Genomic DNA, 27,693 nt, shown 5'->3' on the forward strand with positions numbered 1-27,693 from the left:
TAAAAAAAAATTATTTCAGGCCACTGATGATGCTTCCCAAATAAAAGAAGCGAAACGCGTATGGCAATAAACATACTAACTTCATTTAGTTGCATAGACGGTACATACCTCCACGAACAAATCAGTAAGTTGACGTATTTTGCATATTTTCATTCAATAGTGCCATATGGATTAATGTTCTTGGATAACTTGTCTTTTAGAAGGAAAGTCTTCATTGCGCAAAAATGTGATGTAAGCATAATAGGTGGTGCTCACCCAAGATCGTCTTGTGGGCATCTGTTTAAGAAGTTGGGTATTCTGACTACTACTTCACAGTATTTTTATTCCCATGAAGTTTGTTGTAAATAATCCACAACAGTTCGAAAGGTACAATGAGGTACATAATTACAATACCAGGAGGATAAATAACATTCATTACTCCTCATTAAAATTGTTTTTAGCACAAAAAAGGGTGCACAGGGCTGCAACAAAAATTTTTGTTCACTTACCCAGTGATATAAAAGTCTTAGAAAGAGCAAAGTAAAATTTGATAACAAGCTGAGAAAGCTTCTCCTTGACAACTCCTTCCATTCCGTAGAATAATTTCTATTATTGTAATGTGTAACAGCTGGAGGCTAGGAATACTAACTCACGTGTGTATGTATCTTTTTCTTTTTGTGAAAAACCTTAGGAATGTTCAGAATGTAACCGTTTGTACAAATAAATTTGCAATGTGAATTAAAACGACTCGTTCCCAATCATTACGATCTATCGTGGAAAATGATTCGTGGAACATGTAACTAACTAACTTATTAACTGTAATAATTAGTAAATCTTATGTTTTACAGATCAATACAGATACAACCAAATTTGCCGTTGTAAACGGAAGGCAAAAATTTAAGGCCAAACTATCTCTGAACGATGTTGTTGAGAATGTTGACCAAGTTACGTACCCAAAGGCCAGCCTTAACTTGTACTAGTACAATTTAACTAAAATTAAGGGAAGGTTCCTGTGGAGACCATTGAAAAGTGGATTTTTTATTACATAATTTACATCGATGATTATACCCGTAAAAGAATTTTTTAATTGTGAAGGTATTTTAGATGTTACACCGTGTTGAATGGAACCGTGCGCCGACCGAAATATAGATTGTTGTACGCGCTCGATAAATTAGTTCGAGAAAATATTCAACCAGTATACAAATTTCTGTCTAATGAAGATTTGTTTACAAGATGCTCCGTTGCCAATACGAAAAATTATAATAAGAGCTTTAAAGCGTGCGCTTGGTAAATAGTACAGAGACATCTCCATTTGGGGCAAAGACTATTCAAATAGCAGCAGATATAGCTACAGGTATATTCATCGAAGGCTATTAATCTATTCTGGAGACCACGTACGTGTTAGGAATCGTCGTAGAGACGAGCAGTATTAACTTCACGGAGTTATCTGACAGGAAGCGCGTCTCCGCCATGCAGTAAGGAATATCTCAGTTTAGTGAAAGTACTCGGACTGAAAAATATAGAACCAAATTCAGAAGCAGACCATGACTGAGGAAGTCTTTTTCTATGGTCCTGGGATTACAGATTAATCGTATATTTTGACGTAATGTTTATTTTGTTATTCCAAACTTCAAACACGTTTCCGTCGAAACATTTTTCAGCGCGCGAAGTGCTCTAGAGCTTTGATGGATTAACCATTTCCTTTGATGTTTTTCAAAATGAAAGATAATTAAATTTAGGGGGCCTCGATGGAGGACTTTTTGTTGTCCTAATTTTACATATTCTTTTACACATTTGAACTTAGGAAAACATGCTAAGAATTTGACATGTTTTTCAAATAGCGGCCATTATTTTTGTTCGAGGTATTTTTATCATGACGGCACCCCACATTCATTCTAATTTAAGACTTTTCTATTTTTAACGGTTTCAGAAATAGCCAGGACTCTGTACAACGCTTCGCACAAACCAGGACGCGCCATGAGGAACGTCCTCTGACAAGGGTTGAAGTCACCGTTTCTAGTTTGTTGTACGATAAACTCTTTTCATACACGAACGTAAGTGTAATAAATTGGTAAAATCCTCATTTTATTAAAAAGAATCCTTGTATGAAATAGAAAGTTCTAAACTTGACCCAATTTTCGTGCCTCGAGGCCACGAAGTGTGAACGCCTCTGAGAAGTGAGCATACAGATAAACATTTAAAATTCCCTGTGAAATACTGAGGAAGATTGGAAAAGGGTTAAATTGTCAATAGCACAAAAAGGAAACAGGAACGTCTCAGCAATGTGTGTTTAGTGAGAGATATAGGCTCCTACAGGCTGTTAAGTAGTTGAAGGTAAATGAGCCGGCATAGTTCTATGTAGAATGAAAAGAATCTCATGTCCTTTGTAGACCAAGGAACTGTGCGATCGTATTGATAATGGAATGGTTGAAATACTTCCTTAAACAATGACGTATTTCGAGCATTGTCTACTCCTTTCACTTTTTTTTTATATTGTGTGTGTTTCAATCGGATGGCGCACACTTTGGTTGCAGTTAAATACATACTGCTGTCGTTCCAGTACAATCTGTGGAATCTTTTGGCTCATAAGTTTAGGGAACTCTCATCCGATGGCCTCCTTGTACAGGTGATGCACATATGCAAAATTATCAAGTGAACAACCAACAGCCCATAGAGGATCGGCACGTTAAGTAATGGTCGGCCGCTGTGGCCGAGTGATTCTAGGCGCTTTAGTCCGGAACCGCGCTGCTGCTACGGTCGCAGGTTAGAATCATGCCTCGGGCATGGATGTGTGTGATGTCCTTAGGTTAAGTTAGGTTTAAGTAGTTCTAAGTTCTAGGGGACTGATGACCTCAGATGTTAAGTCCCATAGTGCTCAGAGCCATTAATGGAGGTGCATGGGAACCTTTATTTTAGTGAAAACTAGATTTCACAGATGACAGCGTGTATTATTTTGCTACAAAAAGGGACTTCAAAACTACTTTCAAGAAATGTTGAACTCTTTGGAAAGTGCAGAAACTTCCTACTTCCGGCAGTAAAAAGTAGCGAAGCACAAGGTCTGTAGCTACCTCGTACTTATTGTAGGAACTCGTGTACGCTTCCCAAGTTTGCATCTAAGGAAGCATAGCATATCTAGCAAGGAGAAACTGAATGAAATCCTGTATTGGGTTAAAATAACTGCCGACAGTGGGATATTAAGAGCCAGACACTTATCTCAAATTTAATTTAAACAAACAGGACACAAGAGATACTCCTAGTATGATCTCACCTGTCAGTTACATGTCCCATAGATCACTTGAACCATTCTTTTATCGAAATGATACGGAACGAATCAGTTTACGGGTTATATGTATGTGATTAATGTTAACATTAATGAACATATTTTTTCAGTCCTGCGCATGTAACTGCAGTTAATAAAACTAGTATTTTTATTTCTTTTTCTCAGGCTACCAATGCCTAAAAAAAAAATTAACCTGTGGAATGGCAAGAATTGACTAGGATAAATGCTTTTAGATTGGATTTAAAGCCTCATTTGCTACTTGTCAGTCTGTTATGTTGTTGTTGTTGTTGTTGTTGTTGTTGTTGTGGTCTTCAGTCCTGAGACTGGTTTACTGCACAGATTATCGAAACTTATGTCGCTGTTTCAGCTTTCTACAGCGCTATGTCAAAAGAAAGGAGTCATCACCTCGCACCTACATATTCAACCAGCGGACGAGCGAAAATATTTTCAGAGTGGAATGTTCAGCCGGATAACAGTTTTGACGTCTGCGATCGTGTGGTGTATGTAACTGTTGCGGAGATAGAAAGTGTCCGAGAAAGAGCGCAAACACCACACGGAGCAGTGGTGAAAGCGAGTGCTCTGCAGCATCTGGTCGTGGGGTTCCCGCTGGCATCAACACGCTAGCACTCTGACCCTCAAAGCAGTAAAGTCAGCGCCTTTCCGTCTGCCGGACGGGTGTTTATCACGCCAAGGACACAAACAGTCACCTTTTGGCATTTGCGACACACGGGGAACTCATATGGCTGGGACGAGCAACTCGGCTATCCGGCTGGCTTGCTACTGCTCAGGTGTGATTCATATAGCGCGGTAGACCTCAAATTCTTTCGGAAAGTGCACCAAAACAATTTCAGACATTGAGAGTCGACTCTGGATTCCGATTTAGCCACGGAGAGGTATCTACCGATGGGTCATTAAGATCCTTGTGCCGCGTGAGGCAGCTAAGAAAGGTCACCCAAACTATATCCAGAACGAATATGTAGGGTGGACCATTTTGATCCGTGATGGGGAATTACTCGAGATAGAGACGAGATAGCAGCAAAATGTTTTATCTACAAGTTGTAAGTGGCAAGGAGAGTGGCTCATTGCTGGTAAAGGCCGTGACTTTGAACGTGGTTTTCAAGGTGATTTGGAGACGAAAGAGATTTTTTAAAAACAGGAATCCTAATACTTGATTTAAGATTTGAAAAGAGCAGCAAACTTTACATATAAAATGATGCATTACTCAGGGATATGGCAAGGTTCAATGAAGGCCAAGTTTAGTATGGATTAACTCGGAACAAAGGTGGGATATAGCAAAATACAATTTTAGATACAGACCGGAAGGGGCATAAGGGGTCATATATCACCAATAACCATGATCCTCTATCAGTAGTAGGCCGGACATAGTGGTGTTGTGTTCGAGTAGCGTGTGGTGTATATACCCTCTCTATTTGAGGGTGACGCTCCCACCCGTTCAGGTTGAGTCCATTGCGAATCGATATGGAGCTCAGGGTCAAACATTCCAATGCCGCGCTTGATATCTATGGCTATTGTTTCTTGCTTAATACTGCCAACCGTAGCGCTATTCCCACGACGTGTAGCGGTATTTTTTGACCTCCCTGGGGCAGCAGCAGAATTCTAAAATGATAAAAATACAGCGTAATTTAACTTCCTTTCGGTGAATGTAAAACCCACCGCAAATTTCCATTCCAAACTTCAAAAAATATTTAATTCATTATTACGTTAATTTTAAAAAATTTGTAAACTACAGACTAATACAAATTTAATGTGTACTGTAAACATACAGTTTAATCTGCACACTTTCATATTGTTTCGGATATGAATGATTTCATGACATCTGAGACGATAATATTTAAGATAACACATACACCGTAGGATGCCGCCTACAATAATAATCGGAACTGTAAGTTAAAGCGCCAATTCACCCACGAAGCGATAACGATATATTATTATTCAGTTCATTACAAGTCGTGTGAATCGGATGTGTGTAATTTCGATACAGTAACTATGAGACTACTAACAATGAGTGCTAAAGTTGGCTGTTCAACACTAAAGAAGGAAAGGGAATATTGGCGTGAACTTTTACGAGAAGAGCAAAAATCGAAAAAAACAATTATTCTCTGCAAAGTGGTTAATTGAAGGCATTTCTAAAAGTGGTAAGGGCCAGTTAGTGATGGAACATGAAAAGGAAATGTAAAGTGTGTATTACGAGTGCTAGGAGCTACGCGAAGTGACAAAAAACCACATCGGAAACCAGAGACAAAAGACGAACGTGAAACCCACGTCTGGCCATCCTGATTTAGGTTTTCCGTGATTTCTCTAAATCGGTTAAGCCAAACGTCGGGATGGTTCCTTCTAAACGGCACGATCGTTTTCCTTCTCTATCCTCCGTCTCTAATGACTTCCTAGTGGACGGGCCGTTAGACACTTTATCTTCTCCTCCGTATAAGAAGTATTTCTCACGAAGGAGAACTTTTTTTCTTTTAAATTCGTACCAGTTACAGAATGGCAGTGAATATTACTGCTACTATAGTTGTATTTTATGAATCTGAGCTTTACAGCTAGAGTGACAAACTGCAGTATGAGAATTTACAAAAGAATACAGAACACATTAATATCATTTACGTCGATATAGTAGGGGCTCGCTGTATTCTGTCTCTTTTGCTTTCAGACATTTAAGTTAGAGAAAGTACAAAAAGACACTACAGTGCTAATACAAGAATAAGATCGTTGGCTGCGGCTCATAATGTCAGTTGCAATTCATTGCGACGTGTTGTAGCGATAGCCAAACTCAATTTTAAGGATTCAACAATTGCAAAAACAATAACAGTCGCACAAAGTGCACAAGCTTCGTTAAGACTGTACCCTACGAAAATAATAAGGATGAGTTAAGATCTGAGAAACAACGCATTTTCCATCCTTATAGGTGACATTTCAGATATCATCAGTATGAGGTAAATGTTTTATTGACAAGATATATAGACAATTATGAAGTCGAAACACAACTACTTGGTCTAATTCCCATATGTGCACTCGAAGGTAACGCTAGGGGTCGGTACAAAATTTCCAAAAATTGAACAGTGACGTTTGAGTTACCTGATGACAATATTGTTGGGTTTTGCGCTGATAATGCCAATGTTATATTAGATAAAAGTGAATCATTCGAGACCTGTTCCATTTGACCAGTTGTTTTTGCCATTCAGCGCATTTAGTTGCCGTAGCTATTTAACAAGATATCTCTAGCTATGTGGAAGCTGTGATACAGAATGTTTGTAGCTATTTCTCTCTCTCTTCCAGACGCCAAGAGTGTGTTAGTGGGATTTCAGAAATTCATACACTCTTAAAAATATTAAGTACCAGTAAAACAAGACGGTTGCCACTTTCGAACAGTGTTACTCGTTTACTGCAGCAATTGAACGTTCTTTTCTGAACTTCAAAATCCCTACGGGAAAGGCTTAGCTCCATTTTTTGAACTACGTGCTGCCACTAATTAATCGGTTAAATGCGATGTTTCAGTCATTGAAAGGCTCTGTACAGGATCTGTATCCAGAGAGTAGAGGATCCGACAGTCAACTGTATCAAAGCACCTTTCCTCAAAAAGTGAGATGTTTAACAATTTAGCTTTTTATAACATTAATGTGTTCAGCAAGATATTCCAGAATGGGCTAGAATTGAAGTCAGTGACCACAAGGTGACCAAAATATTGCTGTACTTACAGGCTCACATCTTTCACTGGAATTGTAAGAAACATTGATACGTTTCAAATAAAGATAATAAACCCCATTGCGAATGAATTCCATATACCTTCGCAAATTCAAATCCCTTATAAAGGGTAGCTGCTGTTGCATCGAACTACAAATGTTGTTTTAACAGCGACCTTGTGAATGACACACAGTCTTCAAGTTCATCACTGTCGCCCTTGGTGTTGCTGACTGTCAGATGGCCTAACTAGGTTTGTTTACAGTTTAAGCTCTTTATTTAGCCTATATATCGTCAGTAATATATGTGCGGGCTATATCATAAATTATATATGATATTGCAGCGGAATCTGAGTATGCTCGTAGAGGAAATAGCATATTTTTGGCTGACAACATTGCACGATTTCTTCCGTTTTCAAATATGAAGCTTCTTTAACTTCTGGAGGCGGAAACTGGCGGTGGAAGAATGGGCAGAGGCTTGGGGGCTTTCAGTCTGTTCTAAATGTCAGTACTAAGCTGCGATCCGACCAGTAATTAGAAGCACCCCTCCCGGTTTCGAAAATTTCAGGCGAGCAGGGAGCTGACAACAATCTTGATACGAATGAGTACCAACCACAGTTGAAATCTTTTCCACTTATATTGCGTAGGCATCAAGGAGAATCCTTTCTGCGACTTTCGGAAGAAAGTAGGCGATGCCATCACTTGCTGTTTCCCTTTAGTTTCTTCGAACCACAGCGAAACGGATTACTGCAAAATCTTCTGAAATTTTCTGTTTTATTATGTCATGAATTTCCTAAAATATACGAATCCTTTTTTGTTTTATGCGACACTGAAACGCGTGTGTATGGAATTTAGTGTTCTTAGGGTTGTCACCTTTGGAAAATAAAATGTCGGGACACTTTAAACAAAAGGTATCACTTATCATGTTAAATGCGCAGTTCTTACTAACGTTCGCGTTTTTATCCTCACCCCAAAACTAAACTTCGAATACCATACTTGAAACTTAAAATATTTAAATGTTCGGCTGCTGAAACTTCACTATCCATAAAAGAATGTCTTACACTAAAAAAATTTGCACTCGATTTACTTTTGGAAGTTGATGCACGCGAAAATTTAAGTTCCTCTCTTGGCAAATGCTATCTCACGACCCCAATCCTAAGTTTTTATCGAAAAGATAGGACACGCTGTACACCTTCCATCCCTTCATGATCAACTTTAGCTTATCAACTTTTGAAATGTTTATCCTTTAACCTTTCATTGCGAAATGAGCACTTTCTCTTCACTTTTTTCGGTTTTCGTTCTGTCATAACTGTCACCAAAATTCACTGCTACTGATGTTTTTGTTTCCACTTAATCTACCCAGCGTTTTAAGTAAGAAACATGTCAGTACTCCTTCACTTAGCCACTCCATAAATACAACTCATACTTCAAGATGATTATGAAAACGAGGCGGCGAAACAATTTACTTTATACCCATAGCTTTGCTTCTCTCTCATGTATTTTACATATATTGGCTTTGGGTGATGGGAATAAGATGATAAAATTAATAATATGTAATTAAATATTACATAATATGATATAAAAAAGTAAAACTGCAGAAGCAAACGAAAAAAGTAGAGCCCTCGAAGTTTCCCGTCATACTCACGCATGGGCACGGGGCAATTAAAGGAAAGTAGGGGCGTTCCTATGAAACCGGGATAGGTGGCAATCATGGGTGGTCGCATAAATACTCTAATTTTCAGGTGTATGCTTCCCACTCTCTGTTAAGTTTCTTTTTTATATTCCATGTTGTATAGACTTGAGGAGCGCCGGAACAAAAACCGATAAATCCGCATTTGCTGTTAATACAGTAACAAATAGTGATCTCTAAATGGCTCCACAAGCTATAAAAAGAAGAAAAACACCATAAAAAACTTGATGTCGCGTTGTGCTGAAAATTATTTTTTGGCAGCATGTATTACTCCCGTATCTCCCCCCTACAGCTCAAACACGCGAATACAGCCAAAGTGGATATATCGGGTTTTGTTCCGGCGCTCCTCAATTGATGTTAAGATTCCTTAGCTATGAGTGTTGAATAAACATAGAAATTGCAAAATAATGTAAAATCGTTGTTCAAACTATTTATATTGTGAATTTTCCGCATACATGATGTATTTGTGCGAAGCTGCTGGCAGATGATTGAATAAACCCAAGCCAAATAAAAAGTTGTATTTAACAATATGATGTACCATTTAATTGCTTCCTCCTAGTTTCAACAGAGCACACACTAGCGTGCTGACGAATGCACCTAAACAGAGAGAAAAGCTGCATTAAGCGTCTGAAGAAAAAAGGAGAGAAGACAAGTCGTCGAGAATTAATCTCCAGATCTCTGGTAGAACCGGCATTCCGTTCAGCGGCCAAAATCGTAAAATCTCATCACTTCATTGTGCATGTACTGTAAAGATTTTGTTTGATATTTTCCCTTGGACGGGAGGAGTGGCTACAGACACTTCGATCGATAACTGATTTCTTGCGCATGGGAAACATCAAAGTTAAAACGTCAGAGTTTTTCCTCTACAGTATGTAAGCCTTGTTCTTCATCAGTATTCATGGGGATGTTGTGGTGGACGAAGATACTGATACGGAGTTAGCCAACTGCAATGTGGATCGACGAGACTGGAAGGTAAACCGACTTGATCTACAATGTCTTCCGCTGACTTGCTTGCAGTTTTCGGCACAGCAGCACCGCCTCTCGTCAAGAAACGTATCACTTTTGCACTAGTCGCTGCAGTAACAGAGCACGAAAGGAGACCTTGTGTCGGCGCAGACGACAAAACTTACAGACATCGGCGTGGACCAGCGCGGCGACCAGCAGCGGCGGCAGCAACAACTTCAGCAGGACCTCCATCTCCACCGACGGCCGCAGCGCGACTGAACGCTGTCCGCTAGCGCTGCCTCGCAGACGGCAGCGCGCTCTCGTGGCTGCGCAAAAACTCCACGCAGAGTGGTCCCAAATCTGCGTGGCCAGCAACCGAGGTCAGCCACCGCCTGGCACCGCCAGAGCAGTTTACCCACTTGCACTCTGGGTGCAGCTTCCGAGAAATCCCATAAGTTCTGGATTCCAAATTGTTCTACAGATCAGTTGTCATGTCCACGAGTACCGATCCCTTCTTCTAGTCAAGTTGTGCCACAAACTCCTCTTCTCCCCAATCCTATTCAATACCTCCTCATTACTTATGTGACCTACCCATCTAATCTTCAGCATTCTTCTGTAGCGCCACATCTCGAAAGCCTCTATTCTCTTCTTGTCCAAACTGGTTATCGTCCATGTTTCACTTCCATACATGGCTACACTCCATACAAATACTTTCAGAAACGACTTCCTGACACTTAAATCTATACTCGATGTTAACAAATTTCTCTTCTTCAGAAACGCTTTCCTTGCCATTGCCAGTCTACATTTTATATCCTCTCTACTTCGACCATCATCAGTTATTTTCCTCCCCAAATAGCAAAACCTCTTTACTACTTCAAGTGTCTCATTTCCTAATCTAATTCCCCAAGCATCACCCGACTTAATTTGCCTACATTCCATTATCCTCGTGTTGCTTTTGTTGATGTTCATCTTATATCCTTCTTTCAAGACACTGTCCATTCCGTTCAACTACTCTTCCAAGTCCTTTGCTGTCTCTGACAGAATTACAATTTCATCGGCGAACCCCAAAGTTTTTATTTCTTCTCCATGGATTTTAATTCCTACTCCGAATTTTTCTTTTGTTTCCTTCACTGGTTGCTCAATATACAGATTGAATAACATCGGGGAGAGGCTACAACCCTGTCTCACTCCGTTCCAAACCACTGCTTCCCTTTCGTGCCCCTCGACTCTTATAACTGCCATCTGGTTTCTGTACAAATTGTAAATAGCCTTTCGCTCCCTGTATTTTATCCCTGCCACCTTTAGAATTTGAAAGAGAGTATTCCATTCAACATTGTCAAAAGCTTTCTCTAAATCTACAAATGCTAGAAACGTAGGTTTGCCTTTCCTTAATCTATCTTCTAAGATAAGTCGTAGGGTCAGTATCGCCTGACGTGTTCCAGTATTTCTGCGGAATCCAAACTGATCTTCCCCGAGGTCGGCTTCTACCAATTTTTCCATTCGTCTGTAAAGAATTCGTGTTAGTATTTTGCAGCCGTGACTTAGTAAACTGATAGTTCGGTAATTTTCACATCTGTCAACACCTGCTTTCTTTGGGATTGGAATTATTATATTCTTCTTGAAGTCTGAAGGTATTTCGCCTGCCTCATACATCTTGCTCACCAGATGGTAGAGTTTTGTCAGGACTGGCTCTCCAAGGCTGTATAATGGAATGAAGACAATGAAATTTTATAGCAACACAGGCACTGCAATCTCGTATTCGCCGGTATCTGACAGTGACTTCCAGTGGAAATGTCCTCCCACTGTACGGGAATTACACAATGTGTACGAGTGGGAGACGTGACGCATAAACAACGATATATGAAGTTAGGGTCAGGCCGTGAGTCGTGCGCGGATAGCCGAACGGTTAACGCGACCGCTCGCACAAACCGGGAAAGCCGGGATCGAGATCCTGGGCAGCACTAACTTTCATTATCGTCATTCCGTAATATAGCTGATGGTTGTCCGTATTTATAACTGCGAATATATTTCATGTATAGCCGTGATTTAGCCTGGAAGTCAAGATGCACGAAGCTGCCATATTCTTTATGTCACTTAGAGTTCAAACAAAGAGTTAACTGAAATTATGAATCCCTTCTGGAATGGCAGCAGGCACTGCTTTTTTCTACTATACATATCAGAACAAGCCTCGAGGAGGCGTTTTAGTATGTTCCCCTGTCTCTGACAATTATGGCGACATCCACTTCTCGTGCCTTCTCGTGCTTAGGAAAATCCTCGTGTTTAAAACAGCAAAGGTGTCACTGATCAGTTCAATTAAATTATCCTTCTAGTCCTTTATCAGGTATTTAACAACTCAGGCACAACGATACGAAAACAACTGTGCTGCCATTCACACATTCTTACTTCTGCGTTAGTCTCCGTAATGCGGTGTACAGCATGATGCTTAAAAATCTGCGCTATGTTCCTAATATTTTTCCAGAAAGCTTTAATTTTCCAGGAAGCTTCTTGTTCAAGGTTGTTATGCTGGGCAGGGCTACTCCATCATCTACAACATGTTTTCGAAGCAGATGGGGCATCGCAGAAGATCCACATTCTCCTAGCTGCATCCATAGGGTTTGGAAAATAGGTTTTTGTTATTTAAACTCCAAGCCCCTTTCAGACCTTAGAGTTTTTGCGTCCCATATCACAAATTAATACTAGTTTGGGTTCAAGCTGTTTCCAACTGCGTTCTTATGTTTTGAAGTAATTGACTAGTCACGGTGCTATTGCAGTCAGAATATAGGCTGCTTCCATGATGACAAAAATCCCGAACCATGAACGCCATAACGTTGTTGTTTGGTCCGAAAAATACATCATAACCGGGAACAAGACCCCCCATTTCTCGTTGTGGATCGGCTCGCGTTGGCGGTACTAGCGACCAGAACCAAAACTGTTACTGTCTGTAGTTACTAAAGGCCCTACCCGTACCAATGTATTAGGACTGATTTATCGACCGTCCGATAAATTATATGTGAAGAGGGGCAAATTGTATTGTCGGGTGGTCGGTTGGGTCCGACCATCCTACAGCCACCCCTACCCCCTCTTCCTCGCCATCTTACCCAATAAATTGTGCCGCGTAGCGCTCATAAAGTGTAATATATATCTATGGAGTGAGCATAACCTACTGCGCATATTCTCATCAAACCGGGCTAGGACGTGACACACTGCTTGTCCACATTTTGCGATAATAGCAGAAGTTTAATTTTGTTTTATATACGTTTCTGCACGTTTGAGTATGAGTAACAGTTATGGTACAGTATTGCTGTCGCCACGGATGTGAAGAGAAGTATTTGAAAGTACCAGTTACTTTTCATAAGTATGTACAACATATGTATAATTATAAATATCATATTGATGTGAAGCACTTTACACGTTGGAAAAATATCGAGGCATTGCATTATAAAGTCTTGTACTACAGAGCTAACTTCAGCGATGTTTTCTTTGTGCGCTTACGAGACAAGTGCTAAATAAATTTGCAAGTGTGCTTGAGTAATCTGCCACTCAATGTATACATATGCGTGCTCTGTTCATGTGCATATAAAATTTATATGTGACAGTCCGATTAATCTCCTCCAATTTATGCAGCTTCTCAAACCTTAGTGTGCATTTATGTACTTCTGTATGAGACAGTTATCTACACTATGTTATTTTTGTATTCTAGTTTCCCGAAAGATGAACAGAGAGTCAAAATATACATCCACAAAATAAAAGGGAAGAAATTCATCTCTACAAAATATTCAAAAGTGTCATCTAAACAACTCGCACAAGAATTTTTTGATAGGGCAAGGTTTGGAAACGTGTGGTTGAAGTCTGATGCTGTGGCAACGATTTTTTGCTCAGCACCTATTACTGAACGTGACATAAAGAAAATCCCCAGTGTAAAGAAATTTATCAGCTACCAGTATGTGTAAACATTACGTAAAGTGAAGCTGTGAGGACGGGGCGTGAGTCGTGCTTGCGTAGCTCAAGGCCTACTACATAGCGCAGGTTCTCCCCATTCCATCAATGGTGGCGAAGACGATCATGTCCACCTTAGCAAAGTTCTTGTGGAAAGGGGAATTGTTTCGAGTGCCGGTGAAGACAGCAGTTTTGGATCCAAGCAATGGAGGAATGGGTCTAACCGACATCAAGTCTAAATCTGGCATTGTCTGTCAAATGAACATGGAGCATAATGTGTAATGATTCAGGGTGCATTACAGCAAAACTATACGATATTGTCAGGCCAGAAAGTGTAGAGCCGCCGATAAATATACAAAAAATAAGTTTTAAGCTGAAACACATTAGGGAGTATTATCTTGAACTAAGTTATCTCAGCAAAAAGCTTTTAAACTCCAAAAACGTTACAGCAAAGGCGATTTTAGCTGAAAGACGGAAACATGAAAGGGAAAATAACATAGAAACTAAATATGCTGGAATAGCATGGGATGTGGTCTGGAAAAATATCAATAGTGATGTTCTTTCGTCTGACGTGAGAACAGCGTGGTACAAAGTAGTCAATAACATCATCAGCACTAAGGAACGTCTCTTTGCCATCGGTTTAAGTGACACTAACCTCTGCAGCAAACGCAACCTCGTTGATAGTGTGCCTTATCGTTACACATGTGGAGATCGGATTATTAACTGGAGGTGGACCAGGGAGAAAACTGCTCAAATAACAAGAACTTCAGCAAACAATGTACCGACTAACATTTTCTTCAGACCAGAGGAAAGTTACTGCCCTCAGGCAAAAAATAACGCAGTGATTTGGTTAATAGGCAAATATACAAGTTATGTTTTTAACAATATTGGGAGCGATGAACATATTGAATACAAGATGTATATGGAAAATGAATTCGAAAAAATACTTAAATATCAGAATCACAATAAGAAATATGGTAACATGCTCCGAATTGTCTTCAACAGAATGGGTGTAGGTTAGGAACTGGAACTGACAAAAATAACAAGGCAGTGAAGTATTTTGCTATGTCGCTGTTCGGGACTGCTCTTCTGTCCACGTAATTTACTCTGGAAGGAACACACATCAAGGATTTACTGAATGATTAATTTGGGTCTGGGAAATGATGATGAGGAACCGGCTGCAGAAGAAGAAAATGTACATGCTGAACTGCCACCAGTTGAAGGTGACAGTGGGGTTGGGGTTGGGTTGTTTTGGGGAAGGAGACCAGACAGCGAGGTCATCGGTCTCATCGGATTAGGGAAGGATGGGGAAGGAAGTCGGCCGTGCCCTTTCAAAGGAACCATCCCGGCATTTGCCTGAAGCGATTTTAGGGAAATTACGGAAAACCTAAATCAGGATGGCCGGACGCGGGATTGAACCGTCGTCCTCCCGAATGCGAGTCCAGTGTGCTAACCACTGCGCCACCTCGCTCGGTTTAGGTGACAGTGAAGGTGCTAAATTGTGCTACTGCTAAAGACTCATTCTTTGAATGCTGTAATTTATGACTGCAATTATCTATCACCTTATTTATGTCATTTCATTGTAGCCATTTTTGTTACTGTTTTTGTGAAAAAAAATTTGGTAGAGCACTTGCCCGCGAAAGGCAAAGGTCACGAGTTCGAGTCTCGGCCCGGCACACAGTTTTAATCTGCCAGGAAGTTTCATTACGTAAAAAAATTGTTCGCTGTCACTTCTTTTACTGCTCCAAAATTCGATCATTGATATTTTATTTTTTCGTACATAATGTATGATTTTTACTTTTCTGGTAAGATGGCGAATTTTTTTGGATATTTTACTTCTACATAAAAAGTAGACGAGTGAATACAGAAAAACTGATAACAATGGTGTAAATAGTGATGTAATTCGTTTGTTTACTGCAATGATTTCATAGTTCCAAATGCGTTGTTTTTTCGCGATACTTCGGCGCACTGTACAATCTCACTGTAACGTAATTAATTAGAACAGAAATTCTTTAGTATAAGTGCGACGAAAAACGTAAAAAATAGTGTTGGAATAAATGAAGTTGCGACTGCTACGGTCGCAGGTTCGAATCCTGCCTCGGGCATGGATGTGTGTGATGTCCTTAGGTTAGTTAGGTTTAAGTAGTTCTAAGTTCTAGGGGACTGATGACCACAGCTGTTAAGTCCCATAGTGCTCAGAGCCGAGCCAATAAATGAAGTTGAATCTGAGCTATGACACTGTGGCAAAAAAACACAATGATCTTGCTCCTCACATCTGTAAGCTAACTTCAGTTCCAAGTGTTAAATTGTTAAGATGTGTATAAAACGCATACGCAAAGTTTCACGATGCTTCTAATGGCGATCTATATATACATGCGAAATAATAACACTGAAATTATGGTAAAGTGCTATAGGGCTGAAATGCGCTGTCCTAAAATCACATGACTTCAACTGCAAGATGTGTTGTGGACGGAATTCACGTTCTGTGCATCCGAATGCTCACTCCATATATATTTATACTCTTTAGTAGCGCTATCCGACCATCGTCTGTATTTGTAGGTAAAGCTGTTTGTTTGCTTACTGTCTCTCTCCCGACTGTATTCCAATTCGTTAAGAATGGTTTCTTAGCGTTCAATAGCTCCGAAAACCATGGTTCATCTTTCCTAGACAATTACGAAAATAATCGGCTCCCAGATTCTTAAGTAATAGAGCGTAAGTGAATTTCTTTCTATGCAGAAGCCATCTCTTTCTCTCGGCTGTTGTTGGTCTTGTTACCTATAAAACAGCCAAGGCAAATCTCAGTTTTTGGGTCTCGACAAAAGATTCATATCGTCGAATATAGCCTCAATGGACTTACTAAAAACAATTGGCATCAGGGCGGCGCTGCAATCGCTGAATGCAGTTGCTCGGGACGCGTGTAGCTTCTACGAAATTGATTGTTTGGTTCGTCGGGCGATAAACTGGTACGTGCGTATTTTTTTTTTTTTTGACAATATCAGTTTATCGAACTTCCAATTTATTGAAGTGATGCTCACACCATTAATAAAAAAAGTCAAAGTTGACCCCCACTCAAGAAACGGGCGCAGGGGAGTGGATGCAGGAATCGTGCTTCGCCGCTCTTGGCAACGTCCCACTGCTAGTGGTTTTCCATTGCCTTCCATCATCTGATATGAAGCGTTAGGTGTGCATCTGTGGCCTGTGGATTATTGTGATGAGTACTTGTACAGCGTGGTGTTGGGTTTGTGTTTTATGGATGAAGAGATGAGAGACGTTGAAACCTGATGCCGCCACATAGCGTAACCTTTCTCGACAAGCACCAAGGGGGCAGGCGAGCTTAACGTCCCCATTGACCGACGGATCACCATCAACAACATAACGTACCTTCACTCCATGAGACTCCGGAGAAGTTTGGAATTTAATACATCACACTGACGCAAAGCCTGGTGAACAGAAACTTTGAACCACCACCTTTCCTCCCTTAGCCGGCCAAATACTGGCAGCAAAAATTTTTCGTCATAGGGTACAAGCCGGCCAGAGCATGCCGTATTGGCTTCCCACGGAGACAACTGGCAAACCAGCGTGACGTCATTAGAAAGGATTTGTTCGGATCATTTCTTCCCTGGAGATTACGAACGGGACTTAAAAAGTTAGCTTATGGGGCTGCCTTTGAAACGAAAATTAAAGGCTGACGTGCTGTCAAAAAAAATTCCAAATTGGCATAGAGATGCACTAGCAAGGACAACGTACGGGTAACTGCCAAATATTCATTCTCTTTAGAAACACGAGCCTACATATTATCGGTTTTGAAATTATTTGCGCATTGTTTTTTTATAACTGTTAGAAACGATTCATTTCTAAAACAACAACAATAACAATAATAATAATAATAATAGTGCTATTGCAAAATAGATTTGTTTTATTAATTGGTAACATCAGCAAGCGATCATCGATGTGAAAAGAGAAGGGTACGAAATATAGCGTTGTCTGCTTTATAAGTCTTATGTCTGTAGAAAATTAGTCACTCGACCAGCACAGATGTAGACAGATTAGAAACTGAAACGCAACTGCTAATGAAAGAAAACTACGGTATGGAGAGAAGCAACAATGTCTTGAAAGTCAAGTGTTGAAAGGAACCCTGGTGGGACTATTTAAATGATTGAGAATGAACGCAAAAGTTAGTGTAATAACAACAATTATTTTCCCAAAACAGTCATAAATTATGCTAAACAAGTCGTTGATTGAATACCGTAAACAACTAACAGGTGATTTAAGACTACACTGGACAGGGATCCTGGGTTGGCAAAGAAGTTTTAACTCTGGCCCTAAAAATGTGTATAACGCAATCTGAACTGATCTGACGCTGAGCAGACTTTGATTGATCAAATCTACTGCAGTTTCTCCACATAGGTGCAGCTGAGAGCAAGTGGCGATTGAGATCTGTACGCCCTGACAATCCCGGAGCGGCAGTACGTTGCCCTGCTTGCTTCGTGCGGCGATGTAACTTGCAGCTGGCGAGATCTGTGCGGCGGGGGCGACACGTGGAGGCGGTACCTGCGGATGGATCGCGGCCACGAAAGAAATGGAAAAATCTCACGGTCTAACGATCAGGCAGATGGATCGCAATTCACTTTCTACCAGAGTCCTGAAATCATGGTAGATTTCAGTGTGTGACACACCCGTTCGCTGGTTGTACCAAGGACCAATTTGGCTCACTTATACGACAGAGCGCACAAGGATACCAAACGTCAAGACTGGTATTCGTTTTCCCGCAAAGTGCACAAACGACACCGCCTTCACCCCACCTTGAGCCAATCACAGGGCTCTAGAGGCGCTAAATCTCCACTCCCACATGACAGCACAAACTCATGTCGAACCAGGGCAAGAGTTAAAAAACCTGTGTCTCTGGAAAAAAAGAGACCGCCTATTACTGGCTTTTTTTAAGTTTTCGCAGAGGGGGAAGATCATTTCTTTCCAAAGTCATGTCTCTTCCCACGGCAACAAGCGAACAGATACAATCTCAAAGATCTTTATCTGAATCGCCTGTGCCTTGGAACTTGTTAGTCCTAGCTATGAGGTGTAATAAAGATTCTGTCTCCAAACGTTTCTCACACATCGGGTTTTTCTTATACAACTGAAGTGGCTGGGGGAAGTGGCTCACTGGCCTATTTGAATTATCGGCGAATACGAAAACATGTGAATGTTTATTGTGCATGGATCTGCACACAATGCCCGGTTTATAATTCCACTGTGTAGATGCGTTCCTTCATATGTGGCCCCAGCCCAAGGCTTCAGCTGGCACTGTAGCAGGTAGCGCAGCATTGTTCTGCTTTAAGTCCTGTCTCGATGAGGGTCTGCCCTGTATGGCTGTGGGCCTGTCCCACAAGATTTACTAAGTGTTGAGCTCGCCTCCAATTGCTTTCAACTCACAACAAGCCGTTTCTATGAGCTAAGAACCATAAAAATACCTCATGCTTTTAGCGCCCTACCAGGCTCCATCAACATCTGCTCGGGCTGTTTACTTCCTAGAGTCTCACTCAAGGTGCGTCAGGTTGTAATGAAATCGATAATAATTTTCGTTAAGCGAAAAATAAGTGAGAGAGTAACTTGTCATTTCTCAGTGTTTGCAGCATGTTGTGGAGGTAAACAGATGTGCTGCTTCTGCAATAAAACAACAAATTAGAGATAATGTAAATAGCATTTTGTCTTAGTGTCTGACGCCAGGGCAGACTCGATCGTTACTTAATAATAAAAAGGGAGTATCCGCAGCTCGTAGTCGTGCGGTAGCGTTCTCGCTTCCCACGCCCGGGTTCCCGGGTTCGATTCCCGGCGGGGTCAGGGATTTTCTCTGCCTCTTGATGACTGGGTGTTGTGTGATGACCTTAGGTTAGTTAGGTTTAAGTAGTTCTAAGTTCTAGGGGACTGATGACCATAGACGTTAAAGTCCCATAGTGCTCACAAGGGAACCTCCCCATCACATCCCCCTCAGATTTAGTTATAAGTTGGCACAGTGGATAGGCCTTGAAAAACTGAGCACAGATCAATCGAAGAAACAGGAAGAAGTTGTGTGGAACTATGAAAAAAAATAAACAAAATATACAAACTGAGTAGTCCATGCGTAAGATATGCAACATCTAGGGCAGGGCTTCACAACATACGCACTCGCGGAGGAAGCTGTGAGCAGCAAGGCGCGAGCACGGACCAGCGCGAGCACGCTACCCCCACTACTGGACCAGAGCGGGGAGTGGGGAGAGTCACGTGGGGCACATGTAATATCTCTTTATATTCGATGAATTATTCTGATACAGTTCTACCCTTGAATGACGTTTACAAATTTTCTATCTTCATACTCGCAGAATCCATGCGCAAAATAGTTTCATACAATAGCTATGCCATGAGCGCATAATTATTCTTTGTAGTACTCTCTCTGGTGGTTGTTAGAAGAAAAAAGCTTCCGGGATTGTCTTCGTGCCGATTAGCCTGAGCTTGGTTTGAAGAATTGTAATCTGAATATTGAGATTTATGACAAAAGATAACTGAGACGAAATTGTACGATTAAAAGGGAAATATGCATATATATTGCTCCTTCATACAAAAGGTGTGTATTTGACATTTGAGAATTAATGATATACATCGATATATTGCGTAGTTGTTAATCAGAAGGGAACTTCCGAAGGACTGGATACGAACCTGCATTTAATAATCCAAGAGCTCCATCACTTCTTCGGAAGGTTAAACTTCATCAAAGCCAAATATCCGCTTGATCTGAGGTTTCCCGACTGATTACACAACACTCCCAAAATTACGTGGCATTTTATTTGTACAGATTAGCAGACTGCCGCAAAGCACGAGCCTCCAGAGAAGAAGAATCATCGCCTGATTTCATTCTAACAAGTAAAATTTCTGAATCATTTTGAGTGACTGAGCCATGACTGTGTTTCATATTATGAATGATTGATTGCTCGAACGAACTGAGAACTACATAATTATATAGAGAGGAGGAAAAATTGCACACACAACAGCTGCCGCCAGTCAATGTAAATCCGCGGCCACCTGCAGGGATATCACTCACGAATTATTACTGCGACAAATGAAACAAATAAAGTGGAATGTACACGTGCCACATAATTTTATTAGCTTAGTGTATGTCTCTACATTCGTATTAATTTGTGAACTGTTACACAATAAAAGGTATCACTGAAGTGTGGGATTCTCGGTTATCTTGTACGTTTTGCCCTTTACAATTGCGTCTATGTTCGGAGGAATTGTTCTTGTGCAATGTAGGCGCAGCGTGCAGTTTAAATTTCGACCAGACAATGCGTTTCTCAGGCGCGTCTTGTTACATTTCATTGCAGAGAACAGTTGTTCACAAACATACGTGGAACCGAACGTTGATATCATTGTAGCCGCCAGTTTGTGCAAACGAGGGAATCCATCCTGAGGGAAGAGTCTGTAGAATTCCAAAATGTTTTTCTTGTTCTGAAATTTGTCTCTGTATTCTCTGTCACACTGCAGGTTAATTATTTCTAGTTGCAGCTCAGGACGAATCTCTTCAATATTCGCTAAATATGGAGAGGAGAACAAATCAAAATCACTGTCTAGTGCTGTCAGATCTTGAAAGCGTTGATCAAATTCTTCCTTAAGGGCAACTAAACTATGTGAATAACGTTCACAGTCTTTGTGAACATCTTGCATGGATGATAATTTAGGAAAATGAGCTAGATTTCCTGTTTCCAGCTGACTCACCCAAAGTGTTAATTTCATTTTAATAGCTCGTATTCGATCTATGAAATGAGTAATTAGCTGATCTTTATCGTGTAGTGAAATGTTCATAGCATTCAGATGGCTAGTTAAATCTGCTAAGAACGCGAGATCACATTTCCATGAAGGCTCTTTCAATTCAGGAACACACATGTTATTTATTTCCATGAACATATTTATCTCATCTAATAGGCAAAAAAATCGATTTAATAATTCGCCTCGACTAAGCCAGCGGACCTCGCTGTAATAAGGCAGGCTACCATACTGGCTTCCTACATCCTCAAGAAATCTTTTAAATTGCCTGTGTTGTAGCCCATGCTTCCGTATAGAATTGGTTGTGCGAACAACAACACTCATCACATTTTTTAGAGTGATACTCTTTGCACATAAGTTTTCCTGGTGGATCACATAGTGAACGCCTTTATTTCATTCGGCACGGCCAGTTTTTGCATTTTCTCCTTCAACACCGCAACGAAACCGGATTTTTTCGCTGTCATCACTGGTGCACTGTCTGTAGACACTGAAACTAAAGAATTCCACGACAATCCTATATTTTCAACACTTTCTTCAACACTACTTAAAATATCACCTCCGGTTGTAGTGTTCTTCATGACTACTACACCGAGCAGCTCCTCCCTCACCTTAAGATCTCTATTAACACCTCTAATAAATATGGCAAGCTGCGCTATTCCAGTGACATCAACACTTTCGTCCAGAGCTAGAGAATACGCCATAAAATCTTTACAGATATTTGCAAGCTGGCTCTGGACGTCGTCTGCCATGTCCTGTATGCGACGCATAATGGTCATGTTAGATAATGGCACAATCCGAAACTGTTCAACTATAGATGGACACAAATGTTCCCGTGTGGTTCTAGGCGCTACAGTCCGGAACATCGTGACCGCTACGGTCGCAGGTTCGAATCCTGCCTCGGGCATGGATGTGTGTGATGTCCTTAAGTTAGTTAGGTTTAAGTAGTTCTAAGTTCTAGGGGACTGATGACCTCAGAAGTTAAGTCCCATATTGCTCAGATCCATTTGAACCATTTTGAACAAATGTTCCGCTGCAACTACCAAACATTCTTTTATTAAATCGCCATCAGTGAAGGGGCGCAGGGATTTTGCTAAAGGCAAAGCAATTTTGTAACTCACTCGGAGAGCTGCCTCAGTTGATTTTTCTTCGTCGTCCAGATCTTCTTCGGATAGCTTCCTTTTAAGTTAAATAACTTCCTGTGCACGATCTGGTCCATCACATTTTCCACTTCCGTAGTCTTTCGCGTGGTACGACATATAATGTCGCTGCAAATTAAATTTCCTAAAAGAATTCAGCGTTTTGTGACATACTAAACATTTTGCAACACCATCATTTTCTGTAAACAGATACAATTCCTCCCAGTGTGGGTTGAACTGCGAAAGCATGGTTGGGGTTACACAACGGCGACTTGACATGATTCTTAACCAACGAAGTGACTGTTAGAGCTGATCGTAGTACTTTAAACGTTACACAGTCGGCGCGAATTCAATAGGCACGCTGCGCCCCTATTCAAACGTGCGCGCGCATTTCCCCTCCCTCCCCACCCTCCCAAATCCTCGACCTTGCACCTGCTCGCGAGCACGTGCCTGAACAGACGCGAGTACTCACGCTCAAAACCGGCCAGTTGTTAAGCCCTTGATCTAGGGGAACGTAAGCTAAGGTGCGCCGTGGTCTCGTGGTTAGAGTGAGCAGCTGCGCAATGAGAGGTGCTTGGTTCAAATCTTCCCTTGAGTGAAGAGTTTAATTTTTTTTTCAGTTTATGTGACAAACTCTTATGTTTTCATCACTTTTTTGGGAGTGATTATCACATCCACAAGAAAACCTAAATCGGGCAAGGTAGAAGAATCTTTTTACCCATTCGCCAAGTGTACAAGTTAGGTGGATCGATAACATATTCCTGTCATGTGACGCACATACCGTCACCAGTGTTGTATAGAATAATAACAGACGTGTTTTCCTGTGGAGGAATCAGTTGACCTATGACCTTGCGATCAAATGTTTTCGGTTCTCACTGGAGAAGTACGTCCTTTCGTCTACTAATCGCACGGTTTTGCGGTGCGGCCGCAAAACACAGACACTAAACTTATTACAGTGAACAGAGACGTCAATGACCGAAAGGACAGATCATAACTTTGCGGAAAAAAAAGAAAGTTAACTTTTCACTCGAGGGAAAACTTGAACCCACGACCTCTCGTTCCGCAGCTCCTCACGCTAACCACGGGACCACGGCGTTCCTTGGCTCATACTACCCTAGATGTTGCTTATGCTGCGCATAGACTGCTCAGTTTGTATATTTTGCTTATTTTTTCCATAGTTCCGCACAACTTCTTGTTTTCTCGATTTATCTGTGTTCAGTTTTTCAAGGCCTATCCACTGTGCCAACTTATAACTAAATCTGAGGGGGGTGCGATGGAGAGGTTCCCTTGTCAGAGCCATTTGAACCATTTAAAAAGAGAGTGAAGTCTCAAGAGCTCTCCCACCCAAGAGCTTACATTTAATTGCTGAGAAAGAACTGCTTTATTTCTTGCCAGGCAACAATTGGCCCAAGCAATTCAAGCGCAGATCTGGAATGCTAAAAGACGTTCTGGTTCTTATGAAAACTCTACAGAAACCTCTAGAGAAAATAGAAGTCGTATGTTTTGACGAGGCGAATGTAGATGCTCGCGAGTGCTACGGATAATCAGATGATGTAATTTTCGGATCAGACAAAAACGTTAAGGTGTTTATGGTTCGTGATTTTTGTCATCATGGAAACAGCCTATATTCTGACTGCAATAGTACTGTGACTAGTCAGTTACTTCAAAACACAAGAACGCAGTTGGAAGGAGCTTGATCCCAAACTAGTATTAATTTGTGATATGGGACGCAAAACTCTAAGATCTGGAAGGGGCTTGGAGTTTAAACAACAAAAATATATTTTCCAAACCCTATGGAATGTGTGGACTCTCTGTGATGCCCCACCTGCTTCGAAAACATGTTGTAGATGATGGAGTAGCCCTGCCCAGCATAACAGCCTTGAACAAGAAGCTTTCTGGGAAATTATTAGGAACATAGCGCAGATATTTAAGCATCATGCTCTACATCACATTACGGAGACTAACACAGAAGTAAGAATGTGTGAATGGCAGCACAGTTGTTTTCGCATCGTTGTGCCTGAGTTGTTAAATACCTGATAAAGGACTAGAAGGATAGTTTAACTGAACTGATCAATGACACCTTTGCTGTTTTAAGGGCGAGGGTTTTCCTAAGCACGGGAAGGCACGAGAAGTGGATGTCGCCATAATTTTCAGAGACGGGGGAACATACTAAAACGCCTCCTCGAGGCTTGTTCTGATATGTATAGTAGAAAAAAGCAGTGCCTGCTGTCATTCCAGAAGGGATTCATAATTTCAGTTAACTCTTTGTTTGAACTTTAAGTGACATAAAGAATAAGGCAGTTTCGTACATCTTGACTTCCAGGCTAAACCAAGGCTATGTATGAAATATATTCGCAGTTATAAATACGGACAACCATCAGCTATATTACGGAATGACGATAATGAAAATTTGTGCTGCCCCGGATCTCGATCTCGACTTTCCCGGTTTGTGCAAGCGGTCGCGTTAACCGTTCGGCTATCCGCGCACGACTCACGGCCTGACCCTAACTTCATATATATCGTTGTTTATGCGTCACGTCTCCCACTCGTACACATTGTGTAATTCCCGTACAGTGGGAGGACATTTTCATTGGAAGTCACTGACAGATACCGGCGAATACGAGATTGCAGTGCCTGTGTTGTTATAAAATTTCATTGTCTTCATTCCATTATACAGCCTTGGAGAGTCAGTCCTGACAAAACTCTCTCATCTGGTGAGCAAGATGTATGAGGCAGGCGAAATACCTTCAGACTTCAAGAAGAATATAATAATTCCAATCCCAAAGAAAGCAGGTGTTGACAGATGTGAAAATTACCGAACTATCAGTTTACTAAGTCACGGCTGCAAAATACTAACACGAATTCTTTACAGACGAATGGAAAAATTGGTAGAAGCCGACCTCGGGGAAGATCAGTTTGGATTCCGCAGAAATACTGGAACACGTCAGGCGATACTGAACCTACGACTTATCTTAGAAGATAGATTAAGGAAAGGCAAACCTACGTTTCTAGCATTTGTAGACTTAGAGAAAGCTTTTGACAATGTTGAGTGGAATACTCTCTTTCAAATTCTAAAGGTGGCAGGGATAAAATACAGGGAGCGAAAGGCTATTTACAATTTGTACAGAAACCAGATGGCAGTTATAAGAGTCGAGGGGCACGAAAGGGAAGCAGTGGTTTGGAACGGATTGAGACAGGGTTGTAGCCTCTCCCCGATGTTATTCAATCTTTATATTGAGCAAGCAGTGAAGGAAACAAAAGAAAAATTCGGAGTAGGAATTAAAATCCATGGAGAAGAAATAAAAACTCTGAGGTTCGCCGATGACATTGTAATTCTGTCAGAGACAGCAAAGGACTTGGAAGAGTAGTTGAACGGAATGGACAGTGTCTTGAAAGAAGGATATAAGATGAACATCAACAAAAGCAAAACGAGGATAATGGAATGTAGGCAAATTAAGTCGGGTGATGCTTGGGTAATTAGATTAGGAAATGAGACACTTAAAGTAGTAAAGAAGTTTTTCTATTTGGGGAGCAAAATAACTGATGATGGTCGAAGTAGAGAGGATATAAAATGTAGACTGGCAATGGCATGGAAAGCGTTTCTGAATAAGAGAAATTTGTTAATATCGTCTATAGATTTAAATGTCAGGAAGTCGTTTCTGAAAGTATTTGTATGGGGTGCAGCCATGTATGGAAGTGTAACGTGGACGATAAATAGTTTGAACAAGAAGAGAATAGAAGCTTTCGAAATGTGGTGCTACAGAAGAATGCTGAAGATTAGATGGGTAGATCACATAAGTAATGAGGAGGTATTGAATAGGATTGGAGAGAAGAGGAGTTTGTGGCACAACTTGACTAGAAGAAGGGATCGGTTGGTAGGACATGTTCTGAGGCATCAAGGGATCACCAATTTAGTATTGGAGGGCAGCGTGGACGGTGAAACTCGTAGAGGGAGACAAAGAGATGAATACACAAAGCAGATTCAGAAGGATGTAGGTTGCAGTAAGTACTGGGAGATGAAGAAGCTTGCACAGGATAGAGTAGCATGGAGAGTGCATCAAACCAGTCTCAGGACTGAAGACCACAACAACAACAACAACAACATTTGTCCGTATTCGCAATTGCGAATACATTTATGTATTTCACGCCGGCTGTAGTCGCCACAGTGCTTGTGCAAGTCCGAAGGAACATTGGGTCGTATTTTTTAACAACACAAGCACTGCAACATCATATAAACCAAGGCAGTTTGAAGAACATTTTTGCGAGAATTGTGGTCTGGGCGCCTTTTAAACAACAGAACACCTTACGAAGTGAAAAATAGAATGCGGCTTCTGATCCTGACTCGAAACATAGAAGACATCCTCTTGTCGTCAAAAACATCCATCATGGAGATTATTCGCGAGGTGCCGCCACGTGGTTCTCCAGCAGAAGATAGTGAGCAACACTTCATATGTCCAACACAAGCGAGTTCTGTATTAATGCAACTGGAAATATGACAGCTGATTTGGACTGCACTAATTTCAACGACAAAGAAAAGATCTGATACGGTTTCCTAGAGAGGGAACAGCGAATCCGAATGTGCACTGAAATATCTTGCGGATTACATAGCATTTAAATGCGAGCATATTAACAGCAACTTGGATTCTGTCTCAGAGAAACTTCTTCAGGATTCAGATGGTACTACCGAAATGACTGTATATCCGTAATCCCCAAAGGTGGACTCACATCTCCTTTATCTGACTGGTTCAATAAAATAAAAGAGTTTCAACTGATATTGTCAGTTTTCGTGGGTGAGATGTAGCTGTGACGGTATCATGCAATAGTTCATTTCTACAATAACCTCAAAGTTTCTCGAAATACATTACAGAGTGGTTTATTTCTGCCTGAGTGAAGGTGGTTACTATCATAACATGCAAGTGCTTGTTTCTTATCCACTTCATTTACATTTAAGTATGCCTAATAATGTGCGCGCGCACTTAGCAACACATAATTCACAATGCTGTTGGGAACTTACATGGCAGAACAGTATTCCTCGTGACGTCAGAAGCGTTAGCTAATAATAGCGCTAACCTGCGGACTGGTCTACCTGATTGCGAACTGGCTTACCTCCGAGACCAGAGCCTCCGCACAAGAGTGCGCTAGCGAACTCCGCTGCGTAAACAGATACATCATCAATAATGTTATCAAAATTGTAAGATGGCAAGCCAGTTTCACTGCGTTATGATGTCGAATGCCGAA

At 41.1% G+C, this 27,693-nt stretch overlaps 1 protein-coding gene across 1 annotated transcript in view; it reads right to left on the bottom strand.

Moving 5' to 3' along the window:
* LOC126092047 (transferrin) overlaps positions 1 to 9,901 on the bottom strand; it is a 173,379-nt gene extending 163,478 nt beyond the window's left edge. Inside the window, exon 1 of the mRNA XM_049907456.1 lies at positions 9,778 to 9,901. Within this exon, the coding sequence (XP_049763413.1) occupies positions 9,778 to 9,844 (67 nt within the window). The 5' untranslated portion in view covers positions 9,845 to 9,901. The remainder of the gene's footprint in view (positions 1 to 9,777) is intronic.
* Positions 9,902 to 27,693: the final 17,792 nt, after the last annotated feature.

This window comes from Schistocerca cancellata, chromosome 1, assembly GCF_023864275.1.
Source record: "Schistocerca cancellata isolate TAMUIC-IGC-003103 chromosome 1, iqSchCanc2.1, whole genome shotgun sequence".
Lineage (NCBI taxonomy): Eukaryota > Metazoa > Arthropoda > Insecta > Orthoptera > Acrididae > Schistocerca > Schistocerca cancellata.